Source organism: Zeugodacus cucurbitae, chromosome 4 (genome assembly GCF_028554725.1).
Source record: "Zeugodacus cucurbitae isolate PBARC_wt_2022May chromosome 4, idZeuCucr1.2, whole genome shotgun sequence".
NCBI lineage: Eukaryota > Metazoa > Arthropoda > Insecta > Diptera > Tephritidae > Zeugodacus > Zeugodacus cucurbitae.
The window spans coordinates 70,306,927-70,332,665 of NC_071669.1; the positions used below are offsets into that span (position 1 = coordinate 70,306,927).

At 35.9% G+C, this 25,739-nt stretch overlaps 1 protein-coding gene across 3 annotated transcripts in view; it reads left to right on the top strand.

Annotated features, from left to right (window-relative positions):
- Nucleotides 1-240: 240 nt before the first annotated feature.
- The window catches only part of LOC105213128 (zinc finger MIZ domain-containing protein 1), a 58,539-nt gene continuing 33,040 nt past the window's right edge, over nucleotides 241-25,739 (top strand). The window contains exon 1 of one of the 3 annotated variants that reach the window (XM_011185717.3): nucleotides 241-2,359. In XM_011185717.3, coding sequence (XP_011184019.2) covers nucleotides 2,295-2,359 — 65 coding nt within the window. In that variant the 5' untranslated portion in view covers nucleotides 241-2,294. Of the gene's footprint in view, nucleotides 2,360-2,644; nucleotides 2,791-7,030; nucleotides 7,477-25,739 lie in introns of those variants that run through there. The other 2 variants (XM_054230038.1, XM_011185700.3) reach the window with 2 other exon arrangements.

A 25,739-nucleotide genomic window follows, 5' to 3' on the forward strand; every position in this document is an offset into this window, starting at 1 on the left:
GCGCACACATTTATACATACATATATATATAAATGTGTGTGTGTGTGTGTGTACATTGAAAATGTAGCGAGCGCTGCCGAGACGCGCAAACGAGCGCACAGCACCCCACAATCAACGACGTACATACATAGCGTCGTACCTTGATGGAGGCAGCCAGCCGTCGCGGCGGCGTAGCGCTTAGGCAGGCAACGAGCAAACCAAACCGAACGTACGAGCAACCGAATGTGTAGCGCACGAATGGCTTGCCAGCCAGCCAGCAGTACTACGGCCAAGCGATATACATTTAGCAGAAGCAGTTTTTAGTTTCGAGTTTTGTGCTGTCGCTGTTAGTTCGGCCGCAAATTGAAGTTTAGTTCCTTTCTGGCTGCTGTCAAATGTCGTCATGTTTTCTTGAACGTACGCGCGACGCGGCAATCAACAACAAAACACAAAATCCAAGCAGTAATTTGCAAACAGCAAACAAATCATTTTTGTGAAAGACGTGAAATAAGTGAAGAAGAAAATTTTCGTGAAAATTTACAAAACAATAAATTGAATTAATTGAATGGAAAATTAATAAAAATTTGGAACAAAAAATAAAATTTAAGTGAAACAATTAAGACGCGCTGTCAACGCTAGCACACATTGGATTAACGGCGTTTGACTGATAAAAAATACAAAAATATTAATTAAGCAGCAATAACAACAATTCAAGCATTGCTTAATTCAATTAAATGCCAATTGCTTCAAGTTAATTAAGAAATTAATTTTTGGAGCGTTCTGACAGCTGTATGCAGCATTTCGTGCCAGCAGCGATTGATAACAACATATTTTGGAAATAAAAAAATATTTTTCCAAAAATTCAAAAAATCACAAACTAATGTGCAGTGCAAATACACTAAGGAAAAATAAATGAAAAACAAAATTGTGAAAGTTTTGAATGCACAAAGCGAAAAGCAAAGAAATCTTAATTCAAATTAAGTGCAAGTGACCAAAAACAAAAAAAATTGCAGCCGTCAACAGAATTGTTACAAAAACAAATTGAATTTTTAAAGCCAACCGGTTAGTGTGTGTCGAGTGATTTGCACAACAACAAAATACAACAACAACTGGTGGACTGTTTGTTTGTCGCGCAAGTGACAGCGGTGAAATTTGTTTGACGAAAGCTAAGAAATCTCTAACAATAGTAGCGCAAAAAAGCCAGTTGCTGCGAATATTTGGAGCAGTGTGATAAAAAGTGCTGCGTAAAATTATTGGAAAAAAACAACAAATTATTTATACAAAAAATTTCCAAATAATCGTGAGCTTACAAAAGTTTGTTGAAAACACAAAAATCAGAAATTCGTTGAAATATTAACTCAACAACAACAACAACGCACAATTTACGCTGATAAGCCAAATCTGCAGCCAGGCACACGCCATACAAAGTGAGTGAATTGTGTTCTAAGTGATTACACTTGAGCCGAAACTAAAACTTAAGCTAGTGCCAGTGCCAGCGCAAGCAACAACAACTTTTAAACAACAACAAAAAATGCGCATAATTAAGATTGTTGGAAAATCGAAAAAGATTAAATACAAGCACTGAAATTGTGGCAGAAATATATAATTATTTATTAAATACAAAAACAAAAATTGTGAACAAAAAATTTTTTTTTGCAAAAAAAAAAAAATTTAAAAAAATTATTTTCAAAAAATAATTGACAAAAAAGTGGTGCGTGAGCAAAGTAAATGTTTGGCAAGAATTCCGCAACGAACGCTAACACGCACACATACACACACGCAACCAAGCAGTGACTGTGTGAGCGATAAGTTGCAAGCAACAAAAGAACACGTGCAAGCTGATTATAGAGCGAGCAGCAGCAGCAACCAACAGCCGATAAGCCATAAAATGTAAACAGCACCAACAACAACACAAACTAGTGTAAAGTGAAAGAAGTTAAGTGTCTGTATGTGAAAAGTCAAAGAAATAACAACTTACCAATTCCAAGTTCCTCAAACATAAATGTAATTCGCAAGGATTTTCAACACTCTAACAGTATTATTGCAAAACAACAAATAAACAAATTAAAAAAAAATTAAAGTAATTACAACAACAACACATATTCCTAATTATTAAACGTGTACGAAGCGAGTATACATTGTTTGTGCTGCAAATAAATTGTGAAGAACAAAAACAAAAACAACAAACTGTTAAAAACCCAACAACAACAACAAAAGTAAAGCAAGAAAAATAATTTCTGTTGTGTGTCCGTTGATTTTGGTTAGTGCAAGCGGGCCGCAGCAAAGCCAGTGTTAATGTGTGTGTTTTTCGAGCGATGCAACTGATTGTTGACAAAATTCCCATGTTTTCGAAACAAACAACGAAACGCAATTCCAAAAAGTAAGTTTGTACACAATAAACAAAAAAAAAAATTATTAATTATAATATTTTAATTGCAAAATACTTTGCATTACTGTGCCGTTAGCAATAAGAAGATAAGTACTCGAAATAGAATAATTGACAAATTTCGAAAATTCGAAACTTAAATAAAAATACTCTAAATTTCTTCTGTGAGTCTGTGAAATTTGTGAAGTGCCACGGTTGGCACGCAAAGTACCGTTAAAAATCTAAAATTTCGTACTTAATAAAATTGAACGAAATTTAAACAACAACAAAAACAACAACAAAAACAACAACTCGTTATAACAACAATAAGTTCTAATTTCGGCAATCAGCACAACAACAACAGCAGTCGTTTTTGCTATTCACAAAACAACAACAACAATTGAATTGTTACAGCTCCATCCATGGATTTGTTAATTGACATTTAGGTAATACACATTCATTGATTGAATTTGCCCACCTTAATAGCTGTTTTTTCGTACTTTTTAAATGTCAATTAAATTAATTAATTCTGTGTTAAATAAAATTAATTTTTTTTGTTGTGAATTTTTAGAAAGTAAATTTTTGTTAGCTAATTTTGGAATGCTGCTACCTTTTTCTGACAAAATTTCAAATATGTTTTATTGTTGTTGTTGTGTGTGTTTTAAATATATTAAAAATATTTTTTTGAGTACAAATTTCTAATTTCTTACTTTTGTGTAACTTAAAAAAAAAAAATATTTTTAAAAAATGTATCGGAAAATTTTTGGTGTTTTTATTTTATGTTGGCGTGATTATTAAAAATATTGTCAATTGAAAAATTATTTCAACAATTAAATGTGAAATTTGTTGTAGTGAAAAAAAGCATTTTTACGGCTATTGTTGTTTGTTGTATATTGATTTTTGTTGTTGTGAGTATTGTGATACAATTGGTGTGTATTTAAGACCTATTATAAAATAAAATTGGAAAAAATTTAAATTGCATGTTATGAATTTTGTATAACAATCATTTTTTAAAATACTCTTTTTCAAAATATTTTTTGAAACTATTCTATGAAATGTATTATATTCATTAAAATCTCAAGAAATAAAAAAAATATATATACGTCTTAATGACAATAACTATGCCATCCTCACACCTCTGCCCACCTTTACTCGTACCTCTCTTCTCTCGCATAACCGCAAAACACCTGCAAAGTTTTTCATAAAAAAAGTATACTAAATCAAATAGACAAATCGATTAGTTTTATTAGTCCTGACAGGTTCGGTAAATATTTTCATTTACTTTTTCTCAAATGAAAAAATCAAAATCCTTGAAAGTCCGTATTTTTTCATGCAAATTCCAAGAAATTAAAGGAAGAAGTGGTGTTCGTGGCAAGAGAACGGAAAATAGCTCGAATTAAACGCTGCTCTCTGTAAAAATTACAGCGCTATAATAAAACCCACTATGGAAAAGCCCTGTTGCCACGACATCCCGTTTCTATGTGAGTATTGTCAGGCACAATTCCAAACACCGAAGAGAGTACAAAATCCACAATTAGAAGTGTTGCGTGTTAAAGAACGTAAGGTATTACGTATGAAATCTGAGTCTCACCCTTGTAAATGTGACGATGACAAAAAGATTGAACAGAAGACAGCACAAAAAACACTCAAAAAGCAAAAGAGATCCAAAACCACAGAAAAGAGCTCCCCTTCACCGAATAGAAACTATGAAAAAGAGTTCGAGAATCAAGAATCAATAACACAAGAACCCTCTACATCAAACGCGTATGCGCTTAAAAAACATATGGAGCGAAAACGTATGGAGCACTACCTGCCAGAACAGACGACTTCAAGTAATACAAATCTAAGAACTTCTCCCAAATTAGCGGGGTCTTTAAATCGCCCGGATTCGAAAATAACTACAGAGAGTGTAGCAGATGCTACAATAACTGCAAGAAAGACTCAAATGAGCGAGTCAAATAAGAAAAGAACTCACACAAAAGTGCCGGAAATTAGCTCCTCAGAACACTCTCAACAGCAAAGGCTTTCAAGGTGTGAGGGAAGCGAGTTAGAAAGTCGCTATACATATGAGAAACCCGCAACAGAAGCAAAAGGAAAAAATGTTAGGGCCTCACTGATACCGGTGCTGAAACGGTGGCATACAAAAACTGTATCGGAAGCAACAACTTCAAACAGTAGTCAAGAAGTAGAAATTGTCAAACCATCTACATTTATAGAAAGTGTTTCAGAATACAAATTAGTAAAAGCGCCCGAGATAAGCACAGCATCCAATACAAGCCTAAGCAGTGTCGAAGGAAAGCATTCAAAAGTTGAAAGACAGGGACATAAAGTATCGACGATTAAATCTAACCAAAACAATAAGAAAACGAAGCCCCCACCCCCGATAAAGCCAAAACCAACATCAAATAAGTCTATAAATTTAAAAGAAACTCAATCGTTACTACAGGGTGAGAGCAACAAAGATATATATGAAGAGAACCAAAACTCTTTACAGAAATTCGATTTAGAACAAAAATCCCTAAATACCCCACCAATCAAGCATTCTACACTAGAGCAAGCAGCCGAGTCTCTGAGCAAAACATCAATACGCGGGCTAACGGTAAGAAGTCAAGAGAGTGGCACTCATTCACAAGGATCTGAGCACAGTATATGTATGCGATCAAGTTCACATTCATTGGAAAGCAAATGTGAAGTGGTCGAGTCAATTAATGTTTCAAAATTTTCACACGATCATATAAACATTCAAAAGGTTGACTCAAAGCAATACTTGAAAGCGCAAGACACGTCGAAAGTGACTAAGGTGACCAGAAAACACTCTGAAGAAACAGACTCAATAAAAGATCAGCAGAGATACGAATGTACCGATTCTTCAGTAAGCATTCCACAGTTGGACGAACATAAAACTTCCGTTAAATGCTCATTTATCCCCATAATAAAGAGCGATTCAGTTGAACCAAATCTGCAAGATTGCTTTCAAATAGTGCAAGAACACCCACCCGATGTGGCTTCATCTGAACATTTGACTGAAGACATGTTAGAACTGAATAACGATCAAGGTGGAGGGACTGACATTGATTTCGAGGAAGAGATGAAAGAGTATGAGCATTTCAGAAATTATCGCTCGTCAATTCAAAACAAAAAACTATCAAATGCATTAGCGATATCTAATGCAGATGAAAAGATTAATGCAAACGAAAACTCAAATGGGAACGATCTGTCACTTAAAATTGGAATTGAGCAAAATTCACTCTCCTCAGACACAGACGATGAACAAAAGAAACAACTATGCAATGAAAGTAGTCAATTGCTATCTGATGGAGAATTAGACAGCGAAAATTGCCAACTAACTGACTCCTTAAAGATGATATTCGAGCAAGCCAAGAGAAGTTATATGGAAGGAAAATTATTAGAAAAAACAGAATTATATGAACAGAAAATGCAAAGTCTTCACCTCTATGAATATACACCCATTGTAAATGGAGAAGATGACTTAGATGTGTCAGAAAGAAAGACACATGGCAGTAGAAAATCACACAAAACGAGACATGCCTTACCACCAAGTTTTAACCCAATTGAGCATCCCATAACTAGCCGCAGTCCCGCGCTCAGCTGTATTCTCGAAAGTATCGATAGTGAACAGTTCGAGGTGGAGAACTCAAGAAGCCAAACACATCGAAATCAGCAAGAAAACATTGACTATAAATCTACGAGTATGAGGAGAGGTCGGGACGCATCTGGAGCTATAGATTTAAATGAATATAGAGAAGGAAGTGATTTCGATACTCGACTTTTAAGACCATTTAAGTATCCAACATGCGTATGCGAAATACCCATACAATGTCAGCCAATGATCAAATTGGTGACCCCAAGACCAAGAGCCTTACGATCGAAGCAGACACAAACTTTGCTCCAAGCAGAGCTCCCTCATTGGGAGCCTTCTAAAACTTCAACACGTAAAAGACCAAAGCAATATAAATCAATGGATAGTGAGTCGGAAGAAAGAGAGGAATTTTTAAATCAAAGCACTTTGCAAGGTCCACTAAATGATCGAAATAAAAACAATACAATGGTAAGCCAAAAGTCATCGCAAGACGATATAAAATATGAATCCAGTTATGATCCAACGTTAAATCAAATGGCTGCGGGAATTAGTTCGCGAAACCGGAAAGAGCATCGAACTAAGGAGAGTATAAATTTGGAAGAAAGGTCCTCTAAGAAGATGAAACGGAATACGAGTATTCCAGACAACTGTAACCAACCAAACAAACTGCTTAGAGACAAAGATATTAATACTGAAAACAAAATACTTAAAAACAAAGAGCAAACTGACGAAAGTGAAAAGAGAAAGAAAGAAGAAGAAAAAAGGAGCAAGAAGAAGGAAAGAAAATATAAAGTATAGATCTCAGCGGAAATTATGATGCAAAGAAAGGAAATGAGTTCAAAAACAAAACAGAGGACTGATTCGACGAAAAAAGAGAGAGTTTGGGTGAAATCAAATACATGGACAGTTTGAAAAGAAAAGGCTTCAGCATTTAAAACAATAAAAATAAAAGGATTGGTGAAAAAACTGAGAAATTTTTTACTTAATAATAATGCAAGAACCTATTTAGTCGCTTGAAACCCAACTACAACCTCGATATATTTGTTTGACTGTTCTATCAGGTTTCTTTTGTAGACATTTCGAATTAATTTTTTATTCCGAAAAAATTTCTCATTTTCCAAACAACTTTCCTCTGTGACATGACACCATAAAGCAAGCAATATAACAAAAACAAACGCGCTTCAAACTGCCGCAAGAGCACTACGTCGTGGTTTCAAATAATTTCGCTTTTGCTCCAAATTCGAAAAGCAAAAAAAAATAGCAGTACTCGAAAAAAAAGAAGCATTCTAAACCACAATATGCATACAAATTCGGTGACCTACATTGAATATGAAACGACAATAACCGAATCTTGTTCTTGTACTTACACTCGCATTGTGGATATGTGCGATGCGGAACTGGCGGCAATGGGCGAGAAAGTCAAAAGGGCAAAAGGTGGCGCGGAGTTGTTCAAAAGGTGTTCGCGTAGAAAAAAAATGGCAAAGTTCTTCTATGCAACTGGTTTGAGGAAAATTAAAAGTTTATTTACGCGGTGAGTAGTGGGGCCAAATGGGGAATCGTGGAAAGTGTGTGTGAAAGTGTTTCTCTAACTATGTGTGATCGTGAGAAATTTGGCTTAAAGACATTTTCATTGTCAAATACTGGCTTCGGGACATTGATTTTTTCTTTTGAGTGGTGCCTGAGGCCACACACAAGGCTTTATTTTTCAAAGCAAGTCTCTTTATTGAACTCTAAATGTAACATACAACCCTTTAAACCCTCGCTATGACAGCAAAGCGATGTTTAAAACTTAATAAAACCTAAAATAAATTTATTTTGAGTTCGAAAAATGCCAAAAGGATTAAATAAAGCTTAGTCCATCAAAATTGCTTAAATGCTTAAAACATTATAAATGCAAACTAAATCTGCATAAAACATTTTTTCGTGCTTTTTTTGCAAATATTTCAAAAATAAAATTTTTATAACTTTTATTTTTTAAAACACGCACACATCACCCACTAACGCTTATAAATAGTTAACAAATATTTTTGTTTACAACTGTACTTTTTGTTATTGTAAATCGCATGTTGTTTTGCAGACTTCTGATATTACACATACATACCTACATACATATTTATATAGTTTTCTATTATTATCCACACACACACACACATGCCTATCTACCTGTTACGCTGTTGCGTATTTCATTTGAATTGATAAAAACCAAAAAGTGTTTTTAAAAAAAAAATCGAAAATTAACTGTCGACCACGCTTATCTACCAAATATGTTGTTGTCTTTTTACCGTTTTATTTTTGGTTTTTTTGTGGTGTGTGCAAAACAGCGCACTGTGATAATTTTTTAGGTCAAATTTTACCTTCATTTGTACCTATGTACAGCATGTATGTACATATATATATATATATTTGGCGTAGGAACCGCTTTAAGCGATTATAGCCGAATCCACCAGAGCGCGCCACTCATTCCTCCTTTTTGCTTTTTGGCGCCAATTGGAAACACCAAGTGAAGCCAGGTCACTTTGCACTTGGTCTTTCCACCGGAGTGGAGGTCGTCCTCTTCCGCGGCTTCCTCCAGCGGGTACTGCATCGAATACTTTCAGAGCTGGAGTGTTTTCTTCCATCCGTACAACATGACCTAGCCAGCGTAGCCGCTGTCTTTTTATTCGCTGAACTATGTCAATGTCGTCGTATAAATCGTACAGCTCATCGTTCCATCGCCTGCGATATTCGCCGTTGCCAATGTTTAGAGGACCAAAAATCTTGCGCAAAACCTTTCTCTCGAAAACCCCAAGAGTCGTCTCATCGGATGTTGTCATCGTCCACGCTTCAGCGCCATACATCAGGACGGGAATAATGAGCGACTTATAGAGTTTGATTTTGGTTCGTCGAGAGAGGACTTTACTTTTCAATTGCCTACTCAGTCCAAAGTAGCACCTGTTGGCAAGAGTGATTCTGCGTTGGATTTCAAGGCTGACATTGTTGGTGTTGTTAATGCTGGTTCCCAGATAAACGAAATTATCTACAACTTCAAAGTTATGACTGTCAACAGTGACGTGGGAGCCAAGACGCGAGTGCGCCGACTGTTTGTTTGATGACAGGAGATATTTCGTCTTGTCCTCATTCACCACCAGACCCATACGCTTCGCTTCTTTATCTAGTCTGGAAAACGCAGAACAAACGGCGCGGTTGTTGCTTCCGATGATATCAATATCATCGGCATACGCCAGGAGCTGTACACTCTTGTAGAAGATTGTACCCTCTCTATTTAGTTCTGCAGCTCGTATTATTTTTTCCAGCAATAGATTGAAGAAGTCGCACGATAGTGAGTCACCCTGTCTGAAGCCTCGTTTGGTATCGAACGGCTCGGAGAGGTCCTTCCCGATCCTGACGGAGCTTTTGGTGTTGCTCAACGTCAGCTTACATAGCCGTATTAGTTTTGCAGGGATACCAAATTCAGACATCGCGGCATAAAGGCAGCTCCTTTTCGTGCTATCGAAGGCAGCTTTAAAATCGATAAAAAGATGGTGAGTATCGATTCTTCTCTCTCGGGTCTTTTCCAAGATTTGGCGCATGGTGAATATCTGGTCCATTGTGGATTTTCCAGGTCTAAAGCCACACTGATAAGGTCCAATCAGTTCGTTGACGGTGGGCTTTAGTCTTTCACACAATACGCTCGACAACACCTTATATGCGATATTGAGGAGACTTATACCACGGTAGTTGGCGCAGATTGTGGGGTCTCCCTTCTTATGGATTGGGCAGAGCACACTAAGATTCCAATCGTCAGGCATGCTTTCTTCCGACCATATTCTACAAAGAAGCTGATGCATGCACCTTATCAGTTCTTCGCCGCCGTATTTGAATAGCTCGGCCGGTAATCCATCGGCCCCCGCCGCTTTGTTGTTCTTCAAGCGGGTAATTGCTATTCGAATTTCTTCATGGTCGGGTAATGGAACATCTATTCCATCGTCATCGATTGGGGAATCGGGTTCGCCATCTCCTGGTGTTGTACTTTCACTGCCATTGAGCAGGTCGGAGAAGTGTTCCCTCCATAATCCCAGTGTGCTCTGGACATCCGCTACCAGATTACCTTCTCGGTCCCTACATGATAATGCTCCGGTCTTGAAACCTTCTGTTAATCGCCTCATCTTTTCATAAAATTTTCGAGCATTACCCATGTCGGCCAGCTTTTCAAGCTTTTCATACTCACGCATTTCGGCCTCTTTCTTTTTACGTCTGCAAATGCGTCTCGCTTCCCTCTTCAGTTCTCGATATCTATCCCACCCCGAACGTGTTGTGGTCGATCGCAACGTTGCGAGGTAGGCAGTCTGTTTTCTCTCCACTGCGGAACGACAATTCTCATCGTACCAACTGGTTTTTTGGCGTTGCCGTAGACCAATTGTTTCGGCTGCAGCGGTATGCAATGAGTTTGAGATGCCGTTCCACAGCTCCCTTATATCGAGATGCTGATGAGTGCTCTCAGAGAGCAGGAGTGCAAGTCGAGTAGAAAATCGTTCGGCTGTCGGTTGTGATTGCAGCTTTTCGACGGCGAACCTTCCTTGTGTTTGTTGACGGGCGTTCTTTGCTGCACAGAGGCGAGTGCGTATCTTTGCTGCTACTAGATAATGGTCCGAGTCAATGTTTGGTCCTCGGAGCGTACGCACGTCTAAAACACTGGAGACATGTCTTCCGTCTATCACAACGTGATCGATTTGGTTGCGCGTGTTTCGATCAGGGGACAGCCACGTTGCTTGATGAATTTTTTTATGCTGGAATCTGGTACTACAGACAACCATATTTCGGGCCCCAGCGAAGTCGATCAGCCTCAGGCCGTTTGGCGATGTTTCGTCATGGAGGCTGAATTTTCCGACTGTTGTGCCAAAGACACCTTCTTTACCCACCCTGGCGTTAAAATCGCCAAGCACGATTTTGACATCGTGGCGGGGGCAGCGCTCATAGGTGCGTTCTAGGCGCTCATAGAAAGCGTCTTTGGTCACATCGTCCTTCTCTTCCGTTGGGGCGTGGGCGCAAATCAGCGATATGTTGAAGAACCTCGCTTTTATGCGGATTGTGGCTAGACGTTCATCCACCGGGGTGAATGCCAGGACTCGGCGACGGAGTCTCTCTCCCACCACAAATCCAACACCAAATTTGCGCTCCTTTATATGGCCGCTGTAGTAGATGTCACAAGGACCCACCTTCTTCCGTCCTTGTCCCGTCCATCGCACTTCTTGGACGGCGGTGATGTCAGCCTTTAGTTGTATGAGGACATCAACCAGCTGGGCAGAGGCACCTTCCCAATTAAGAGTCCGGACATTCCAGGTGCATGCCCTCAAATCATGATCCTTAGTACGTTTGCAGGGGTCGTCATCAAAAGGGGAGTTTCTCATCCGAGGCTCGGTGTTTGTTTTCATTGGGGAGATTTTTTTATGTGGTGGGTCCCAAGCCCTACGCACAACCGCACAAGCGGGCTTCGCCTTCTCACTTTAGCTCGCCTCCAAACGGATGTCTGTTAGCTACCCAGGGGATACTTGGTCTAAAACCGGAAGTCGTGAGCTGCTTGAGTCATATGCAAAAGAATCGTTCCTGGCCACCCCCAAGTGAATGGCAATCAGAAACTTTCCTCACTTGCGTGAACTTCTACATATGACCCCATCCCCCGATAAAATTGTTTACAGTTAAATGTAAGTGAGTTGCAGCGTGTGTTGCAAAGTGTATGAAATAAATTGAAAAAAAAGAGTTGAAAATACACAAATTAAAAACAACAGCAAGGGTATTCACGGCAGTGGAAAAATTATTTTTAATGTACATATGTATGTATATAAATAATATATAAAGGCACTTTGTTGCTAACTTATAGATAAAAGGCTTTTGTATTTAATAACTATCGAAGTAGATTTCCTGTTACGCAGCAGTTTTTTGTTGTTTTCTTGGGTTTTTGAAATGTTCAATGGCACATTTTCATTCATAAAGACTTCGCCGAAGCTTTGAAAACTGGCATTTCTTTTTGTTGTTTTGAGAGAAATATTTTCAATTTTTTAATCGAATTTCGTTGAGAAGCGCTTTCCATTTTAATAAAAAAAGAATTAAATATATAAAGACACATATATTTTTAGAGTACAACCTTGGCAACATTTTGAGCAACATTTTTCTTATATATATACCATAAAATCCCATAACATTTTCATTTGCATTAGACGAGTTCAAATATTCGCCGTTCTCACTGCGCAATCAACAAATCAACGAAAAATATTAAAAAGAAAAAAAAAAAAACTAAAAAAATAGTTCCAGAACATTTCCACTACCCTCATATTTCCCTCAGCGCCTGACATGCAAGGCAAGTCAGCAAGAATTTCTGCTGATTTTTCCTCATTCACTCACTTCGAGTTTAAGAGTTGAAGCAAGAAAGAATTGTTATAATACTTACTTTGCTTTGTTTTTCCCCCTCTTCTGACATTGTTTGTTGTTGTTGCATTACATTTCTATTGTAACTCCACTATTATATGTAGTTGTGCACTACTCAGCGCAGCGCAATTCATTTGGCTGGCACTTTCTTTTGGTTTTTCTCTCATGTGTGTGTCTTGGCATTTGTGAATGTTTGTGTGTGTGGCAGCTGAAGCGGCAAGCGCGCAAACGAAACGACCGATTGGCAGATCATTCACATCACCAGCACACAAACACACACTCAAGCATTTGTACTCTGGTATTTTCTTCTATTTACTTGGCTGTGTGTGTTTTTGTTAGCATTTTCCATGTTTAGGCATCACTGCTGTGTGCTCCCATGTCGATCACAACTGCTGTATGTTTGTACACACACTGTTTTGTATGTATGTAGGTATGTTTGTGGTGCTGCTGCTGCCTCACCAGTCAACAATCGCTTGGGCAATGCTGCGCACTCAGCCATTAGACCATTTCCTTTCGAATGCGCGCCGCCCTTACTGGAAGAGTTGACGGTTGCATGTGGGCATTCACACAAAGGCAATGCTCAGTACATACATACATATATACATGTGTGTGAGTGTGCTTGCAGCGTCTTTATGCCTTCTCAGGCAGTTTCTTTAAGATGCTTGCATTCTTTTTTAGGGCTTCCAAATATATTTTTGTGCATTTCGTTATTCATAGCTGCTACTCTCGTTCGATTTGAGGAGGCTGCGAATACATACAAAATGCATTCTTTCAGACACTCAAACATACATATACTAGATACTTACTTGTGTATTTATAAATGTATCTATGCAGTTGCGGTAACGATCATTCATGTATTTTGTATAATTTTGTAATTTTTTTTCAACATCTAGCCAATCTCACTCTCTGGCTACCTCCACGGCAACTCCGTGACGCTGCGCTGTCAGCTTGTGTTTTTTGGCTTTTCGCAATTCCATCAAACTCATTGCCTTTCTTGGCTTAAGTATCTATTTGTGTGTACATAAATACCTACGTACATATCTACTGTGTATATAAATATGTGTATGAGTAGCTATCAACCGTTTGTCTTTTGGACACTTTGGCCAAATAAAATATTTTTCCCAAGACCCAAAATGAAAAAGGTGCATAACAATGAAAATATAGAAGGTAGTAAGTAACCATAGACATACATACATACTCACATAGATAGCTATGTATCTAAAATATCCGCTGCATGTATTGCTGCTTGGAATCGTAGAAAATTTCAACAGTCAGCTATTTCAGTACTTTTTTTTCTTGGTTTTTTGGAAGTTTGCCGTTATCTAGGTCTTTGTAAAGACAATGCTCTTGTTGTTTTTGTTTTTTTGAAATTTCCTATTATTATTCGCTTGTTGGCGCATCTGCTGTGTTCACTGCTGCCCACACTCATTTTCGTCTCGTTGCTCGCGCTATTTACTGCCATCTAGAAATACTTAGATGCTTGTATGTTTGTATGTCGAAACATCTTGTTGTTTGTGGCGCTGGAATAGCAGCATTGGCATTGCGGTCGTTGTACTGTTATAGTACAATTGTTGCCACTTATTTTTATGGACATTTTTTTTGTTTTGAAGCGCTTAAATTTTCATGGTCCAAACGGCTTAAATATTTATATATATTTTGTACTAATTAATCTTAATGCCACTTTTTGGTCTCAGTTATGTGGTTATATATGTTTTTTTTTGTGCATATATACGTCGGTTTCAAATGTTATACGACTATAAATACTCCATACAAGGCTTTTGAGTACTTTTTATACCAAAAAGCCCAATACTCATTCGCTCTTTAGTAATATTTATATTTAAGACTCATATTTTAATTTCAAACGCTTTTTTGCTCATTACTAACATAAACAAAGCATTGCTAACACTAACTTACTCTTTAGTAACTAGTTACAAACTGGTCCGAAAACAACCAGTTGATATAATTTGATTAAAATTAACAAATTAATGCATTTCTAAGATTTTCAACAAGTAGTTACAAAGCAACTAGTTACATAACTAGTTCGATTTAAACCAGTTGTGTAAATATTGCAACTTAGCCTGTAATTATTTTCAATAACATTTAATTTTTTGTTGTATGAAAGTTGTTTTCTACCAAAAATTACTTTTCACTACAACCATGTATGTATGTATATCTTTATGCTATGAACACATATTATGTACCGTTATTTATATACATACAAACAGGAAGTTCATGCTGAGCAGCATCGTTCGATCATCAATAGCCACTAATACGATATGTTTGTGTATGCGAGCGTATAATCGTAAGCAGCCTGAATTTTCCAGAAAATTATCTATACAAGTTGAGAGCGTACGCTGCCACTTCTGCTTTCTGCTTCTACTGTATTCTTGCTCTCCATTCACTAAACTGCTTGCCACTGCCATATGCAACAAACAAAATACAGCTGCGTCTGCATTTTAGCACGTGCGTACGTAGGCGTAGTGCCGCAATGCGTTTAGGCAGGCAGGTGAGCTGAGCCAGCGGCATGAAAATGCATTGTTGCATAGATGTATATAGAAATATATATAGATACTATATATGTACATCTCTGCTTGTATGCGTGTACCTATTTTTGGGATAAGTAGCCCGTTTGTGGGCTGCTAATTGAGGAAATTATTATTTACACACACATTAAATGGGTTCATTTGGTCGCGTGTATGTGTGTGTGTGTGAAAGAGCAGAAGGCAGCTGCAAATATGATAGCAGTTTACGTTGCACCTAAGAACATTTCGAGTATACTTTTGAACGTTAAATAGGAAAAAAAATATTTTTGAAGATTTCTTTTCTCATCGAACCGCTGAAAGTATGCTTCTTTTCGGTGATAAGGCGTGAGATATTTGATTTTATAATATGAGACTGGCAAATAACTTCTGAATACAAAGTATATATATATTTTTTCAACCAGACGACAAGCGCAATCCCTAAATTAGTATTTATTACAACAAACATAAGCATTATATACCACATACCTTGCTGGTTTGACTTCAGATGTCAACTAAATTCAAAATTCGTAAATTCCACAACAAATTCACGGCAACTACTGTACTTCACACTTATCGCCGGTAGCAATCTGAAATTGCTCCGAAGCGCGCTTTACTATCAAAACCAAATCACACAGCCAATGACTTGCCGAAAACAATAGCAAAATGAAATATAAATACAGCAAAAGCGAACTCAACAATAAAGAAGCATTTGCCTGTGGCAACTTGTAGCTTCTTACGCATTTTTAAATACGCACAACAATTATGTGAGAATTATGCGACTTTTTGTCTGCTTATAACACTTAAAAACCGCTGATTTCTATCGCAAACCTCAAGCGTAAGCACACACAGCACACAAGAAAGGCAGTCAAATGAAGCAAAGTTCACACAGTCCTCACACACACATGTTTATATGTGTGTGTGTGTGCTTTTATGGTTTTGAAAAGAATACAAAATTGTTTCACCCTTCAATTGAAATTATTTAAATGAAATGTGAAAAAAATGCCAACCTTTAAATGCCGTCATGAGGCACACAGCATTATTGTGATGTGTACTTGTGAGGTTTATTAAAAACAGACTATTAGAAATCAGAAAAGTACAGCCTCAATTAACTTTGTATGCCTTTAACACACTACAATGTATAAATATGTATGTATGTGATCGGGGGTAAACTGCCGTGATTTTACACTAATGTATGAACACGCTCGCTTATGTATTTATGTATATTGAAACGCTTCAAATCCAATTTACCTGAGCAAGCAAATAAACAAATCATCAGCAGGCATTCAGCATGTCAGTTTTGTGCTCTTGATGTGACGGAAACGCACACATACTTGAAGTAACTGTGTGAAAAGATTTATTACTAAAGCAATCTAGTTACAAATGTAACGTAAAATGAACTGGACTGAAAGTAACTAGTTGGTAACTAGTCGAATAAAATAATGTTTATACAAAAATATGCTTATATGAACAGTATCCCACTTAAAATTAAAAAAAATATATATACAATACCCTGTATTAGAATTTGTCTCAATACATGTGCATTACATATTTACTCCTGTAAGTGCTCATGCTATAATCAGCATCCCCAAATTGGTTCATTTATCACTGATCCTCTTTAGCTTTAAATTGCGCTGAGTCGATGATCCCTTTTACCTTCAATTAATTCGACAAAAATATTAACAAATGATGCGCATAAACGTTCGCTACCTAACAACACGGTCTCCAAGTGTATACCCATGTAAAACCAATAACAACAACAACAAAAAAACACAGTAAATACCTAACTAACATTGTTGTACAGCGGTAATATGCGCGAAAAGAAGCCTTCAGAACACAAATATTGACTTGTTTCACACGGGAATTTCTCGCCAGCGTCACGGCTGTACATTCGTCAAAGCATAACACAAGCTAACATACTTGTGAACATGCAAACACCGTAACCACCACCACCAACACACAAAAATCACCGTACATCAACCACTAGACACAGGCGGCATGGCATCACTTGCCACAAAGTAAGCAACCAGGCAATGACAAGCATACCAAACAACAAGAACAACACAATGAGCATAGCAATAAGCAACCCAACAATGCATACAATGTTAACAATTGCCCATAATTCAAGAGAATCCCGGAAATCCCGACTGAGTGGCGGCACAGTCAAGTATTTAGACAACGCGCATTTGCATCGCTAATACTCCTTAAGTTCGTCTTCAGGCTGACAGATATCCATCCAGCCAAATGCATTTGTACCTATGCGGCAGGTACATTTCGAGTACACCTCATGAAATGCTACGTATCGGATGTGTGGAAGGGCGCGCATAAAACGAAGGCAGCGGGAGCAACCCTTAAATATCAGTCAAATATCTGTTGAGAAGCCGGACTGATGAATTGTATTTTAGTGTAGTCGGACGCGCTGTCTGAAAAGACTCAAGAGTTAAGCAGCTAAAGCATAAGGGGTGATCTAACACCAAAGTCGCACGCAACATAATGCTCGTAACTCGTCCGCTTTGTCTTTGTAGACACAACGTTAGCAGCACATTTTGTGGCCGCTTCAGGGGCATAGTACATATTAGCGCAATTTCCACATAAGTCACAAATGCTCAACAAACTTATGTTGATTACAAGCGTTGTTGTCGGCGCTGTCATGCTCACGGCGCTCACACTCTCTACCACTCATTTTAGCGTAGTGACCTCACACTCTCAACAGCCTTGAAATGTCAACGACTAAACTCTAAATGCGCTCTAGTAGTAACTGTGCACATCACAATCTCCCGCTCTCACACTCTCTCTTCCACGACAATGTCATACCTCCCGTCAATATTTCTGCTTCAAACCCCTAATAAATGTATTTCACATTTGAAATACAATTTGCGTTATAACTTAAACGAGCGCTTCAGTATATATGTTTTAACTTATTAATATGATTTTCAGTTATTATTACTTTTCAAGTATACCAACCTCACCAAAATTCACATATTGGTCGCCGTCGCTATTGAAATGGAGTAAAATTAAACAACAACCCTGTCAACCCCATTAAACTAATATGCTTCGTGTATATTTCCCGTGATTAATAAAAACATCAAATAACAAATTTCAACCCTTCAGTCAGCCATGCGTCAAGAAATCGCGTCCTAATGAGGGCGCGCTTGAACTCTGATGCGTTACATATGTAACACCCTGTAACACCCCATTATTCACTTAAGGCAAAAGTAATCGCTGGCGAGTTATTGCGGCTATAAGGGTTAAATACGTAAGAGTACACACATACAATTAATAAATATATAAAATGTATATATGAACTGAAACAAATATAGGCATCGAAACTTAAATACCTTAATTTCTACCACCTTTACGCCTTTCCTTTGTCCATTGTGTTATTTTGGTTTGAAGGAGGACAGCGAGAAATATGCGTATATAATTTACACTCAATTGTCGAGGTAGTTCGAATAGAGGTAGTTTTAATTGAAATAAAATTATAGTTTATTAGACCAGGTTCACACTTCATAAGTTAAGTTTGTGGTTTGGTGTGAACACAGCCTTAGTAAAATCAAAAAAATCTCGATTGATTTTAATAGTTGAAGATTCGAACAAACAATTCTAGTAAATACAAACTATTCTCACAACATTTGATCTTTTTTTTTCCTAAAATGAGCGTCTCACATCACCATTTACCAGTTGCAATTCCGCTTTAAATTAGTTAAGCGCGTACGTCACGTACTTAAGTATCGCATTTGAGCTGTGGTACTTTTTTCGAGTTACAAATTTTGGATTGTGAATCGAATGTGCTTTCATACTTCACTCTGCAATTATGTTAAGAATAACATTACACTCGAATACACATAAATCCATTTGTATATTGAGCAAGTTTCCAAAGTGCTTATGACATTTGACAGATTTGACAGTTTGAATTTGATTATGACCAAGATATGGTTAAGCATGCGGACTTCCGTATGCAGCAAAGTCACGTAAACACAGCTGGATATCAGAAGGGAGATTTGTGGTTAATTTTATGAGCAGAGAATGCTGACAGCCATTGAAGAGGCTAAAGTCGAAATCTAAATGCTTTGGCTTGACTTTTAATTCCAAGACAGTATGACAGCATGACTTTTGAACACACACACACACCCATTTATTAAGTCATGTGTATGGTTTTAATTATGTAAGCGTGCGCAAGTCATCAAACCATTAACGTGATTAAAGCGTAATTAAATTAATCATTTGTTTATTAGTTTGAAGTGGGAAGTGTACGAATCGTTAAGTAGAATGATTTCTACTTACTTATGTGCGCAGTTGAATATGGAATATTACCACTAAGTATTGGCTTACAACTAAAGTAGCGTAAGCTTATAAAAAGTTAAGTGAAAGCTTTAATAGAACTCTTATCCAAAATATAGAAAAAGTATAAGCTTTTGTTCTATTCAAATACATATAAAATTATAAATTAAAAGCTTTTAATAATTGAAGGTTTTTAAATTTGAGCTTAACAGTTTTTATTTGCATGAATGCCATTTGTGAAAGCTTAGCAGTTTCATAAGCTCCAATGTTTCTTATAAGAAATCAAAAACACGGTTTGAAAACCATGAAAGTATAGCAAAAGCTTTTGCTGAAGCTTGAGCTTTCGACTAAGTAGTGAAAGCGCTTTTTGGTCATGCAATGAAATGTATGCAATTTTAAATATTAAACCACTTTAATTACAAATAATAAATATATATTTTTGAATTCAATTGCATTTCAAACGCTTCCACTTTTGTTGTACAGAGTACTTGGAGAAATAGCTACAATTTAAGATATCACATGAAATACCAACCAATCTAATCGTAATCGATAAATTGATGGTGATCAAATAATCAATAGACTCTTAAAACCACTTCAAACCGGTTACCCAATCAAGTACGCAGATATACTATACATACATACAGAAGTACGCATACAAAATATATTGAAACACACACTACTTATAAACGTATTAATAAAAATATAAAAATCATATGTCCTCATAAAAATTGTCTGTAAATAAATATATTTATTAAGCATTAAAGCTTTAACTAAACATTTGGTATCTATCGATTGCTGCGCTATCTAAGCGAAGCGACTGACTGTGCGTAGTAAGATAAACTTAGAAATAATAATAATATTTGATTTGCAACTAAGTGAATTGTGTCTGTATGTTTGTGTGCGCAACAACAACAACTATTAACGCTGGGTTAGGCCAACGGAAATAGATACGCACGTGGAGTGCGGAAAGCGCTATGCGGGAGAAAAATCAGCGCCCGTCACCAATGATAACCAATTTGTACTCGGTTCGTTTGAAGATACTTAGATATATTCGTATGCACGTAATTATAAATATACCGATAGATAGATAGGCAGATAGAACACGGCGCATATATCGCGGAAGAAAATGAAATTAACTACACTTGTCGGTGGTATAGTTATATATCTGTATATATATAAATATGTATGCGACCCGCATAACTATGTAGCTATGTGCTTATGAATATTTGTCTATATCGAACGCCCTTCGCACTTGTTCAGTGTCTCCATTGTATTGGCCCAACAGATTGCCTTGAGACATTTTCATATCTCCGCAGTCGCTTGTGCCGCTGTACAAATGTAAAACGTTGCGTTACTCGGTAAATATGTACATGCATACGTATGTATTTATAAAATATATGTAGTTCGTAACCACGTGATAAGCTTTGAACTTATTTTAACAACCCAATTAATTAACGTTTTCTCTGCGTTAGTCACGGTACATTATAGCGCATCGAAGTTGCGTTGTGGTTTATTAAGTCATATTTGTGGGGCTATATATATATTTATGAATTTATAAAAAGCTTTTGAAATTGCATGAAAGCTCTCTATTATACTAGAATGCTTTGAATATTAATATATTGAACTAAAAGTTAGTTTGCATACATACTTAAAAGCTAGTTTTTCAAAGCTTCACAAGTTTTATGTAAGCTTGGAAAGCTTTTGATTTTTTGTCTTGCGATATTGATTTAACATGAAAGCGCCAAATAGCGTATAATAAATATTAAATAAACATTTTGTGCGAAACTTTAAAAAGTGTACGAACATATAAAAAATTCAACTACCAGCTAGCAAAGCTTTTAAATTTGGCAGTCTTTGAAGCTTTAATTTTCATTTCATATGAAACTCATCTTAATTTCATTTTAATTATATATCTTTATTTATAACAATCGTGGTGAAAGCTTCAAACGCGACGCCTGAAAGCTTTGAAAGCTCTATTAGCATAACTGTATTCAAATGATGCCACATCCTGCCTACACTAGCTCATCTATTGAATGAAATTCCCATATTTACGTATATGCGTAGTCATAGATAACAGAAAATAGCAATCATAACAAGACCAGTAAGTAGTTATAACTACAACTCTACATACATATTGAAATATATGCTAAGTAAATAAATATCAGCTGACACATACCCATTTTTACATACATATGAGATAGCAATTTTTTGGAATGCGGACACGAAACGTAGACTGCAAACAAATGAAAATGTGTTAACGGCAATGGTAACAGAATAAAAAAGGCAAAAAAATAAAAGCAAAAGCAAAATAACTTGGCAAATAAGAAGTCAACAATAAAGACGGAAAAGTACAAACTATATTGAAAAGAATATTAGCTACAGCACAGACAGTCAAGTACAGCCACACGCTAAACTAAATAAAGAAATAAACAAAACAATGTAATGAAATGAAATAGTAACAGCAATCAGTTATTGATTACCTAGAATTGCAGAGCGCGCGGAGGTAGTAGTTGTGTAGTGGGAGCTTTCCGTTGGGTGAGCGAATTAGAGTAATGTTTGTAGCGTGGAGCTTTCGCATGAAGTTGATTTATAAATATTTCGAATGAAGTTGATGCTGCCAATATTAAAAATTTTAATTCCATATAAAAAGTTTTTCAATTTTTTTTCAAAAACAAATATTTTGAAATTAAATAAAACAAATCGTATGAAAATTTTTAAAAATATTTTAAGTAATATGAATTATAAAAATAATTGAAATCATAAAAAATATGTTTTTTTAAATATTAATTATATTTGCTTACATTTCCCTTACCAATTATGCCATTTTCTGGCTACGCTTTTGATTTACAACTCACTCATAATCATATGACTACAAATTCCTAAACATGTTCGTCATTGCGATTATGTATTTGCTTTGTATGCATTATTAAATATTGCTACTAATAATAATTATGAAATTGATTTGATAAAGATTTGACACGCGCACTTGTGTAAGCCAGCCCCACACCTGCGACCGCCACAGACATATATACAACTATGTATGAATATAACTGTATGTTTAAGTGTTGTCACTGCCAATTGCCGCTTATATAAAAACAGCATTTTACATACATACTTACATTCTATAAATACATGCATATATTTGTACTGATTTTAACCTTCATTAGCTTGGACTAACTGTCGCCTCTGTGCTATAGTTTTTTTATTATACAATTTTATTGACAAAGTTCTAGCTAATAACGAATATTGTTTTAGTCTTTTTAATGAGCACTCCCACTATTGCGCGCTCGCTCTAACACACACAAAAGTTGTGATACCCACAGCTTTATCTTATCAGCGCTAATAAATATTTGTATGGCCGTACTGTATTACATACAAACATACATATATGTACATGTGTTCATTAGAATTGCTATTATTTGAAAAACTTCAGTAATTTTATGGCCGCACTTATTTGTGTATGAAAATAGAAATCCAAATAGGCTAATTCACAACAGCAACGCTATGTACCGCTAAATATACTTGGTATTATATATTTTCTAATTTTAATTTTACAGCGCTGCAAAGTACAAAAAATGCCGTTTTTGATTACTTTGTTTTGATTTTTCGAAATTTCGGCGCTCGATCCATAAAACCGCAGCGCTTCAGTATTGTCAATAAATCAATATGCCATTATTTAGTAGTTAGTTTAATGGGGGAATGCACAGTTATAGCGGCAATTAGATGCCATAAAACACCGATTCCCACAATATACACATATCATATTTATGATATTTACATGGGAAGTTTTCGAAAAAATAGGGGAAAATATAATTAGGAAGCAATTGACAATCGAATAATCATTGAAAATAAATAAATAAAGAAGTGAGTAGAGCTTTAAGAACCACCCTAAATAAATAATAAACTTCACATTTATGATTAATGCCAATGCGTTTTGCGCCACCCTAAACAAGTTTTAGTGAAACGGAAAAAAATGCAGTGACAATATATTTTTCTTAGCATTAGCGACTATACTCTACGCTAATAATTTGCTTTTTGCTTAATTTTTTTATTTTAATTTTTTTTTCACCTGCGCTTGCTTAGCAATTGCGCCAAACACAACGTCACATTGCATATGCCGCATCTTTCACCCGCCTACCAACGCTGCGCGCAACAACAATTCATATATTATATACTCGTATTATATTTGTATATATTCGTGTATTTTTATTACCCTGCGCCACTTGAAGCAGCAATAAATCGCTTTTTGAACGAACTTTCTAGCTTGGCAAGCGTCGAGTGCAAATTATGCCAACTCAAGCAGTAGCAACAACAACAACAACATCAACAGCCAGACATAGTTTTGTTTAATTGTTCTAACTGTATTGTTTAATTTTTGCATTAGCACGCCACCACCACCACCACCGCCACTTATCTAAGCATTGGCTGATAAGCGTCCGATAGACTTTTCATATCCGTCAGTTGGTTACGTATACGCCGTGGAGCACGCAGTTGCAATTTGCGCTGTAAGTGCACGTATATGGCTGTGTGTATATGAATGTTTAGTGCATTCACTAGTCAAGTGACATGCGCTCACATCACATCAGTCACATAGTCAACCGAGCACAGCTCATCTCTCAATCACGTAATCAATGCGCGCCCAAATGATTGGGTAATCATTTTATTTTATTGTTTACTTATTTATTTTCGTATTTACTATTAACATTTTTCACTTTAATATAGTACTTGTGCTTTTACGCTGAAGTAGTTGTTGGTATTACACAATAAATGGAAAATGAAAAAAAAATTATTTAAATAAATAAAATATAACAAATAAAAGTATTCTCAGCTAACACCCTTTTCAAGGAAGCTGTTGCCGTGTGCAACACAAATAGCTGCACAAGCGCGGCGCATTTAACAAATAGCTATTATTCAAATTATTATATTACATTTGTAGTGCAAATAATTGCGAGAAAAATAAATAAATTTTTTATGAAAAAAAAAAATGTTTCGATTGAGTGGAACAATTGCAATTGTTGAGTACTTGGAAAGGCTTAGGTTAACTGCCACTATTGCTTACAAATATGCTTTAATTTGGATTAGTTCTGAGAATATATGCACGCAAATAGTATTAATATGCATTGTGCTCATAAATCAATTTAATTTAGTATCACTTTTTTAATATTATAAAAAACTTTAAAACGCTGTTCATCGATTTTAATCGATAAATAAATGTTTATTATCAACAACAATTTTTTTACTATATTTGTTACTGTTTGCGATAAAAAAAATTATATATTATAAATAATATTACTAAATATCGATAAATATAAAAATCGATAAATTATTTAAAAAAATATCGATAAATTTTATCGAAACAAAAATACTAAAATCAAGTGAAATTTATAAATTATAACGTTAAACATTAAAATTATAAATTTATGTATCTTTTCAATGTTCATTATTATAGAAACCGATATAATTTTGAGCAATACTCTATTAAAAATTATAATCGAATCAAATTATTTTAGAAAAAAACTTTAGACATGGAAAAATATATTTTTGTTCATTATGAGTTTTTTTTTAATTAATTATTTATAAAAAATGCACTTACCCATTCAATTTATTTCAACTGCTGCAGCACGAATCATCCGTTTATCTCGCTAGAAATAAAGAAAAATAATATCAAATGCATTTATAAATATAGTAAAATATTTTGTCGTTATTTAAAACAAAGAAATCAAAGCTTAATAATACTCGAGACATAACATACAAGCATACATATATATTTCAAAATATAAATTGTAATCAATTTAAGCGCACTTATAAACATCTGTTGGTCCTGCTTGTAAATCCACTTCAAATAAGTTCGTCAATCAAGCAGAATGTAGCATACAACAACACAAAGGCGTGTACACTCACCACTTATGCGCTTACACTCAAATAATGCGTTTAGAATAATGCCACAAATTGAGGTATTTTACATTTTAAACACAAATTTCCGAGCAGAGCGACACGCAATAAAAGCTAATACAAATAAATCAGCCAATAATGCTTGTAAAGATGTGGAAATGTGAGTGTGTCGTCATCAAAGCACGCACACACACACACACATACGAATAAAGAGCAAGCAAATTGCCTTAAATGTGAAACAGGGTGATTTGGTAACAAACTCAAAGGAATTACAAGCAGTCCTCGGCAGCCAGAGTTGATGGTCAGGGCAAGGGCGTTGAGGCAACAAAAAAAGAAACAAATACAGTTTGTAATTCAATATAACAGCGCAGCGATTTTCTTATTTGCTTGCATGTATGTGACGCAAAAGGCAAATCATGCTGAAAGCAGTCAACAACACATACAAACCCAAACGTATAGCAACTGTCCTTGCAGTTCGTAGTCACCGAAATAGTCGCCCTTTTTAGGTGGGTTGTTCTTGTAATATGCGAAAAAAACGGCGCGCATGCAAATGGAAAGCAATGAACGAGAACTGAAAAAATGTTTGAAAAAAAATGAAATGCATGAAAAAAATTATAAAAGACTACAGAAAAAAATGGTGTATAAAAACATTTGCCGAAAAAATGAAGTGAATAAATGCGCGCTGCTTTTGGCAGCGAGT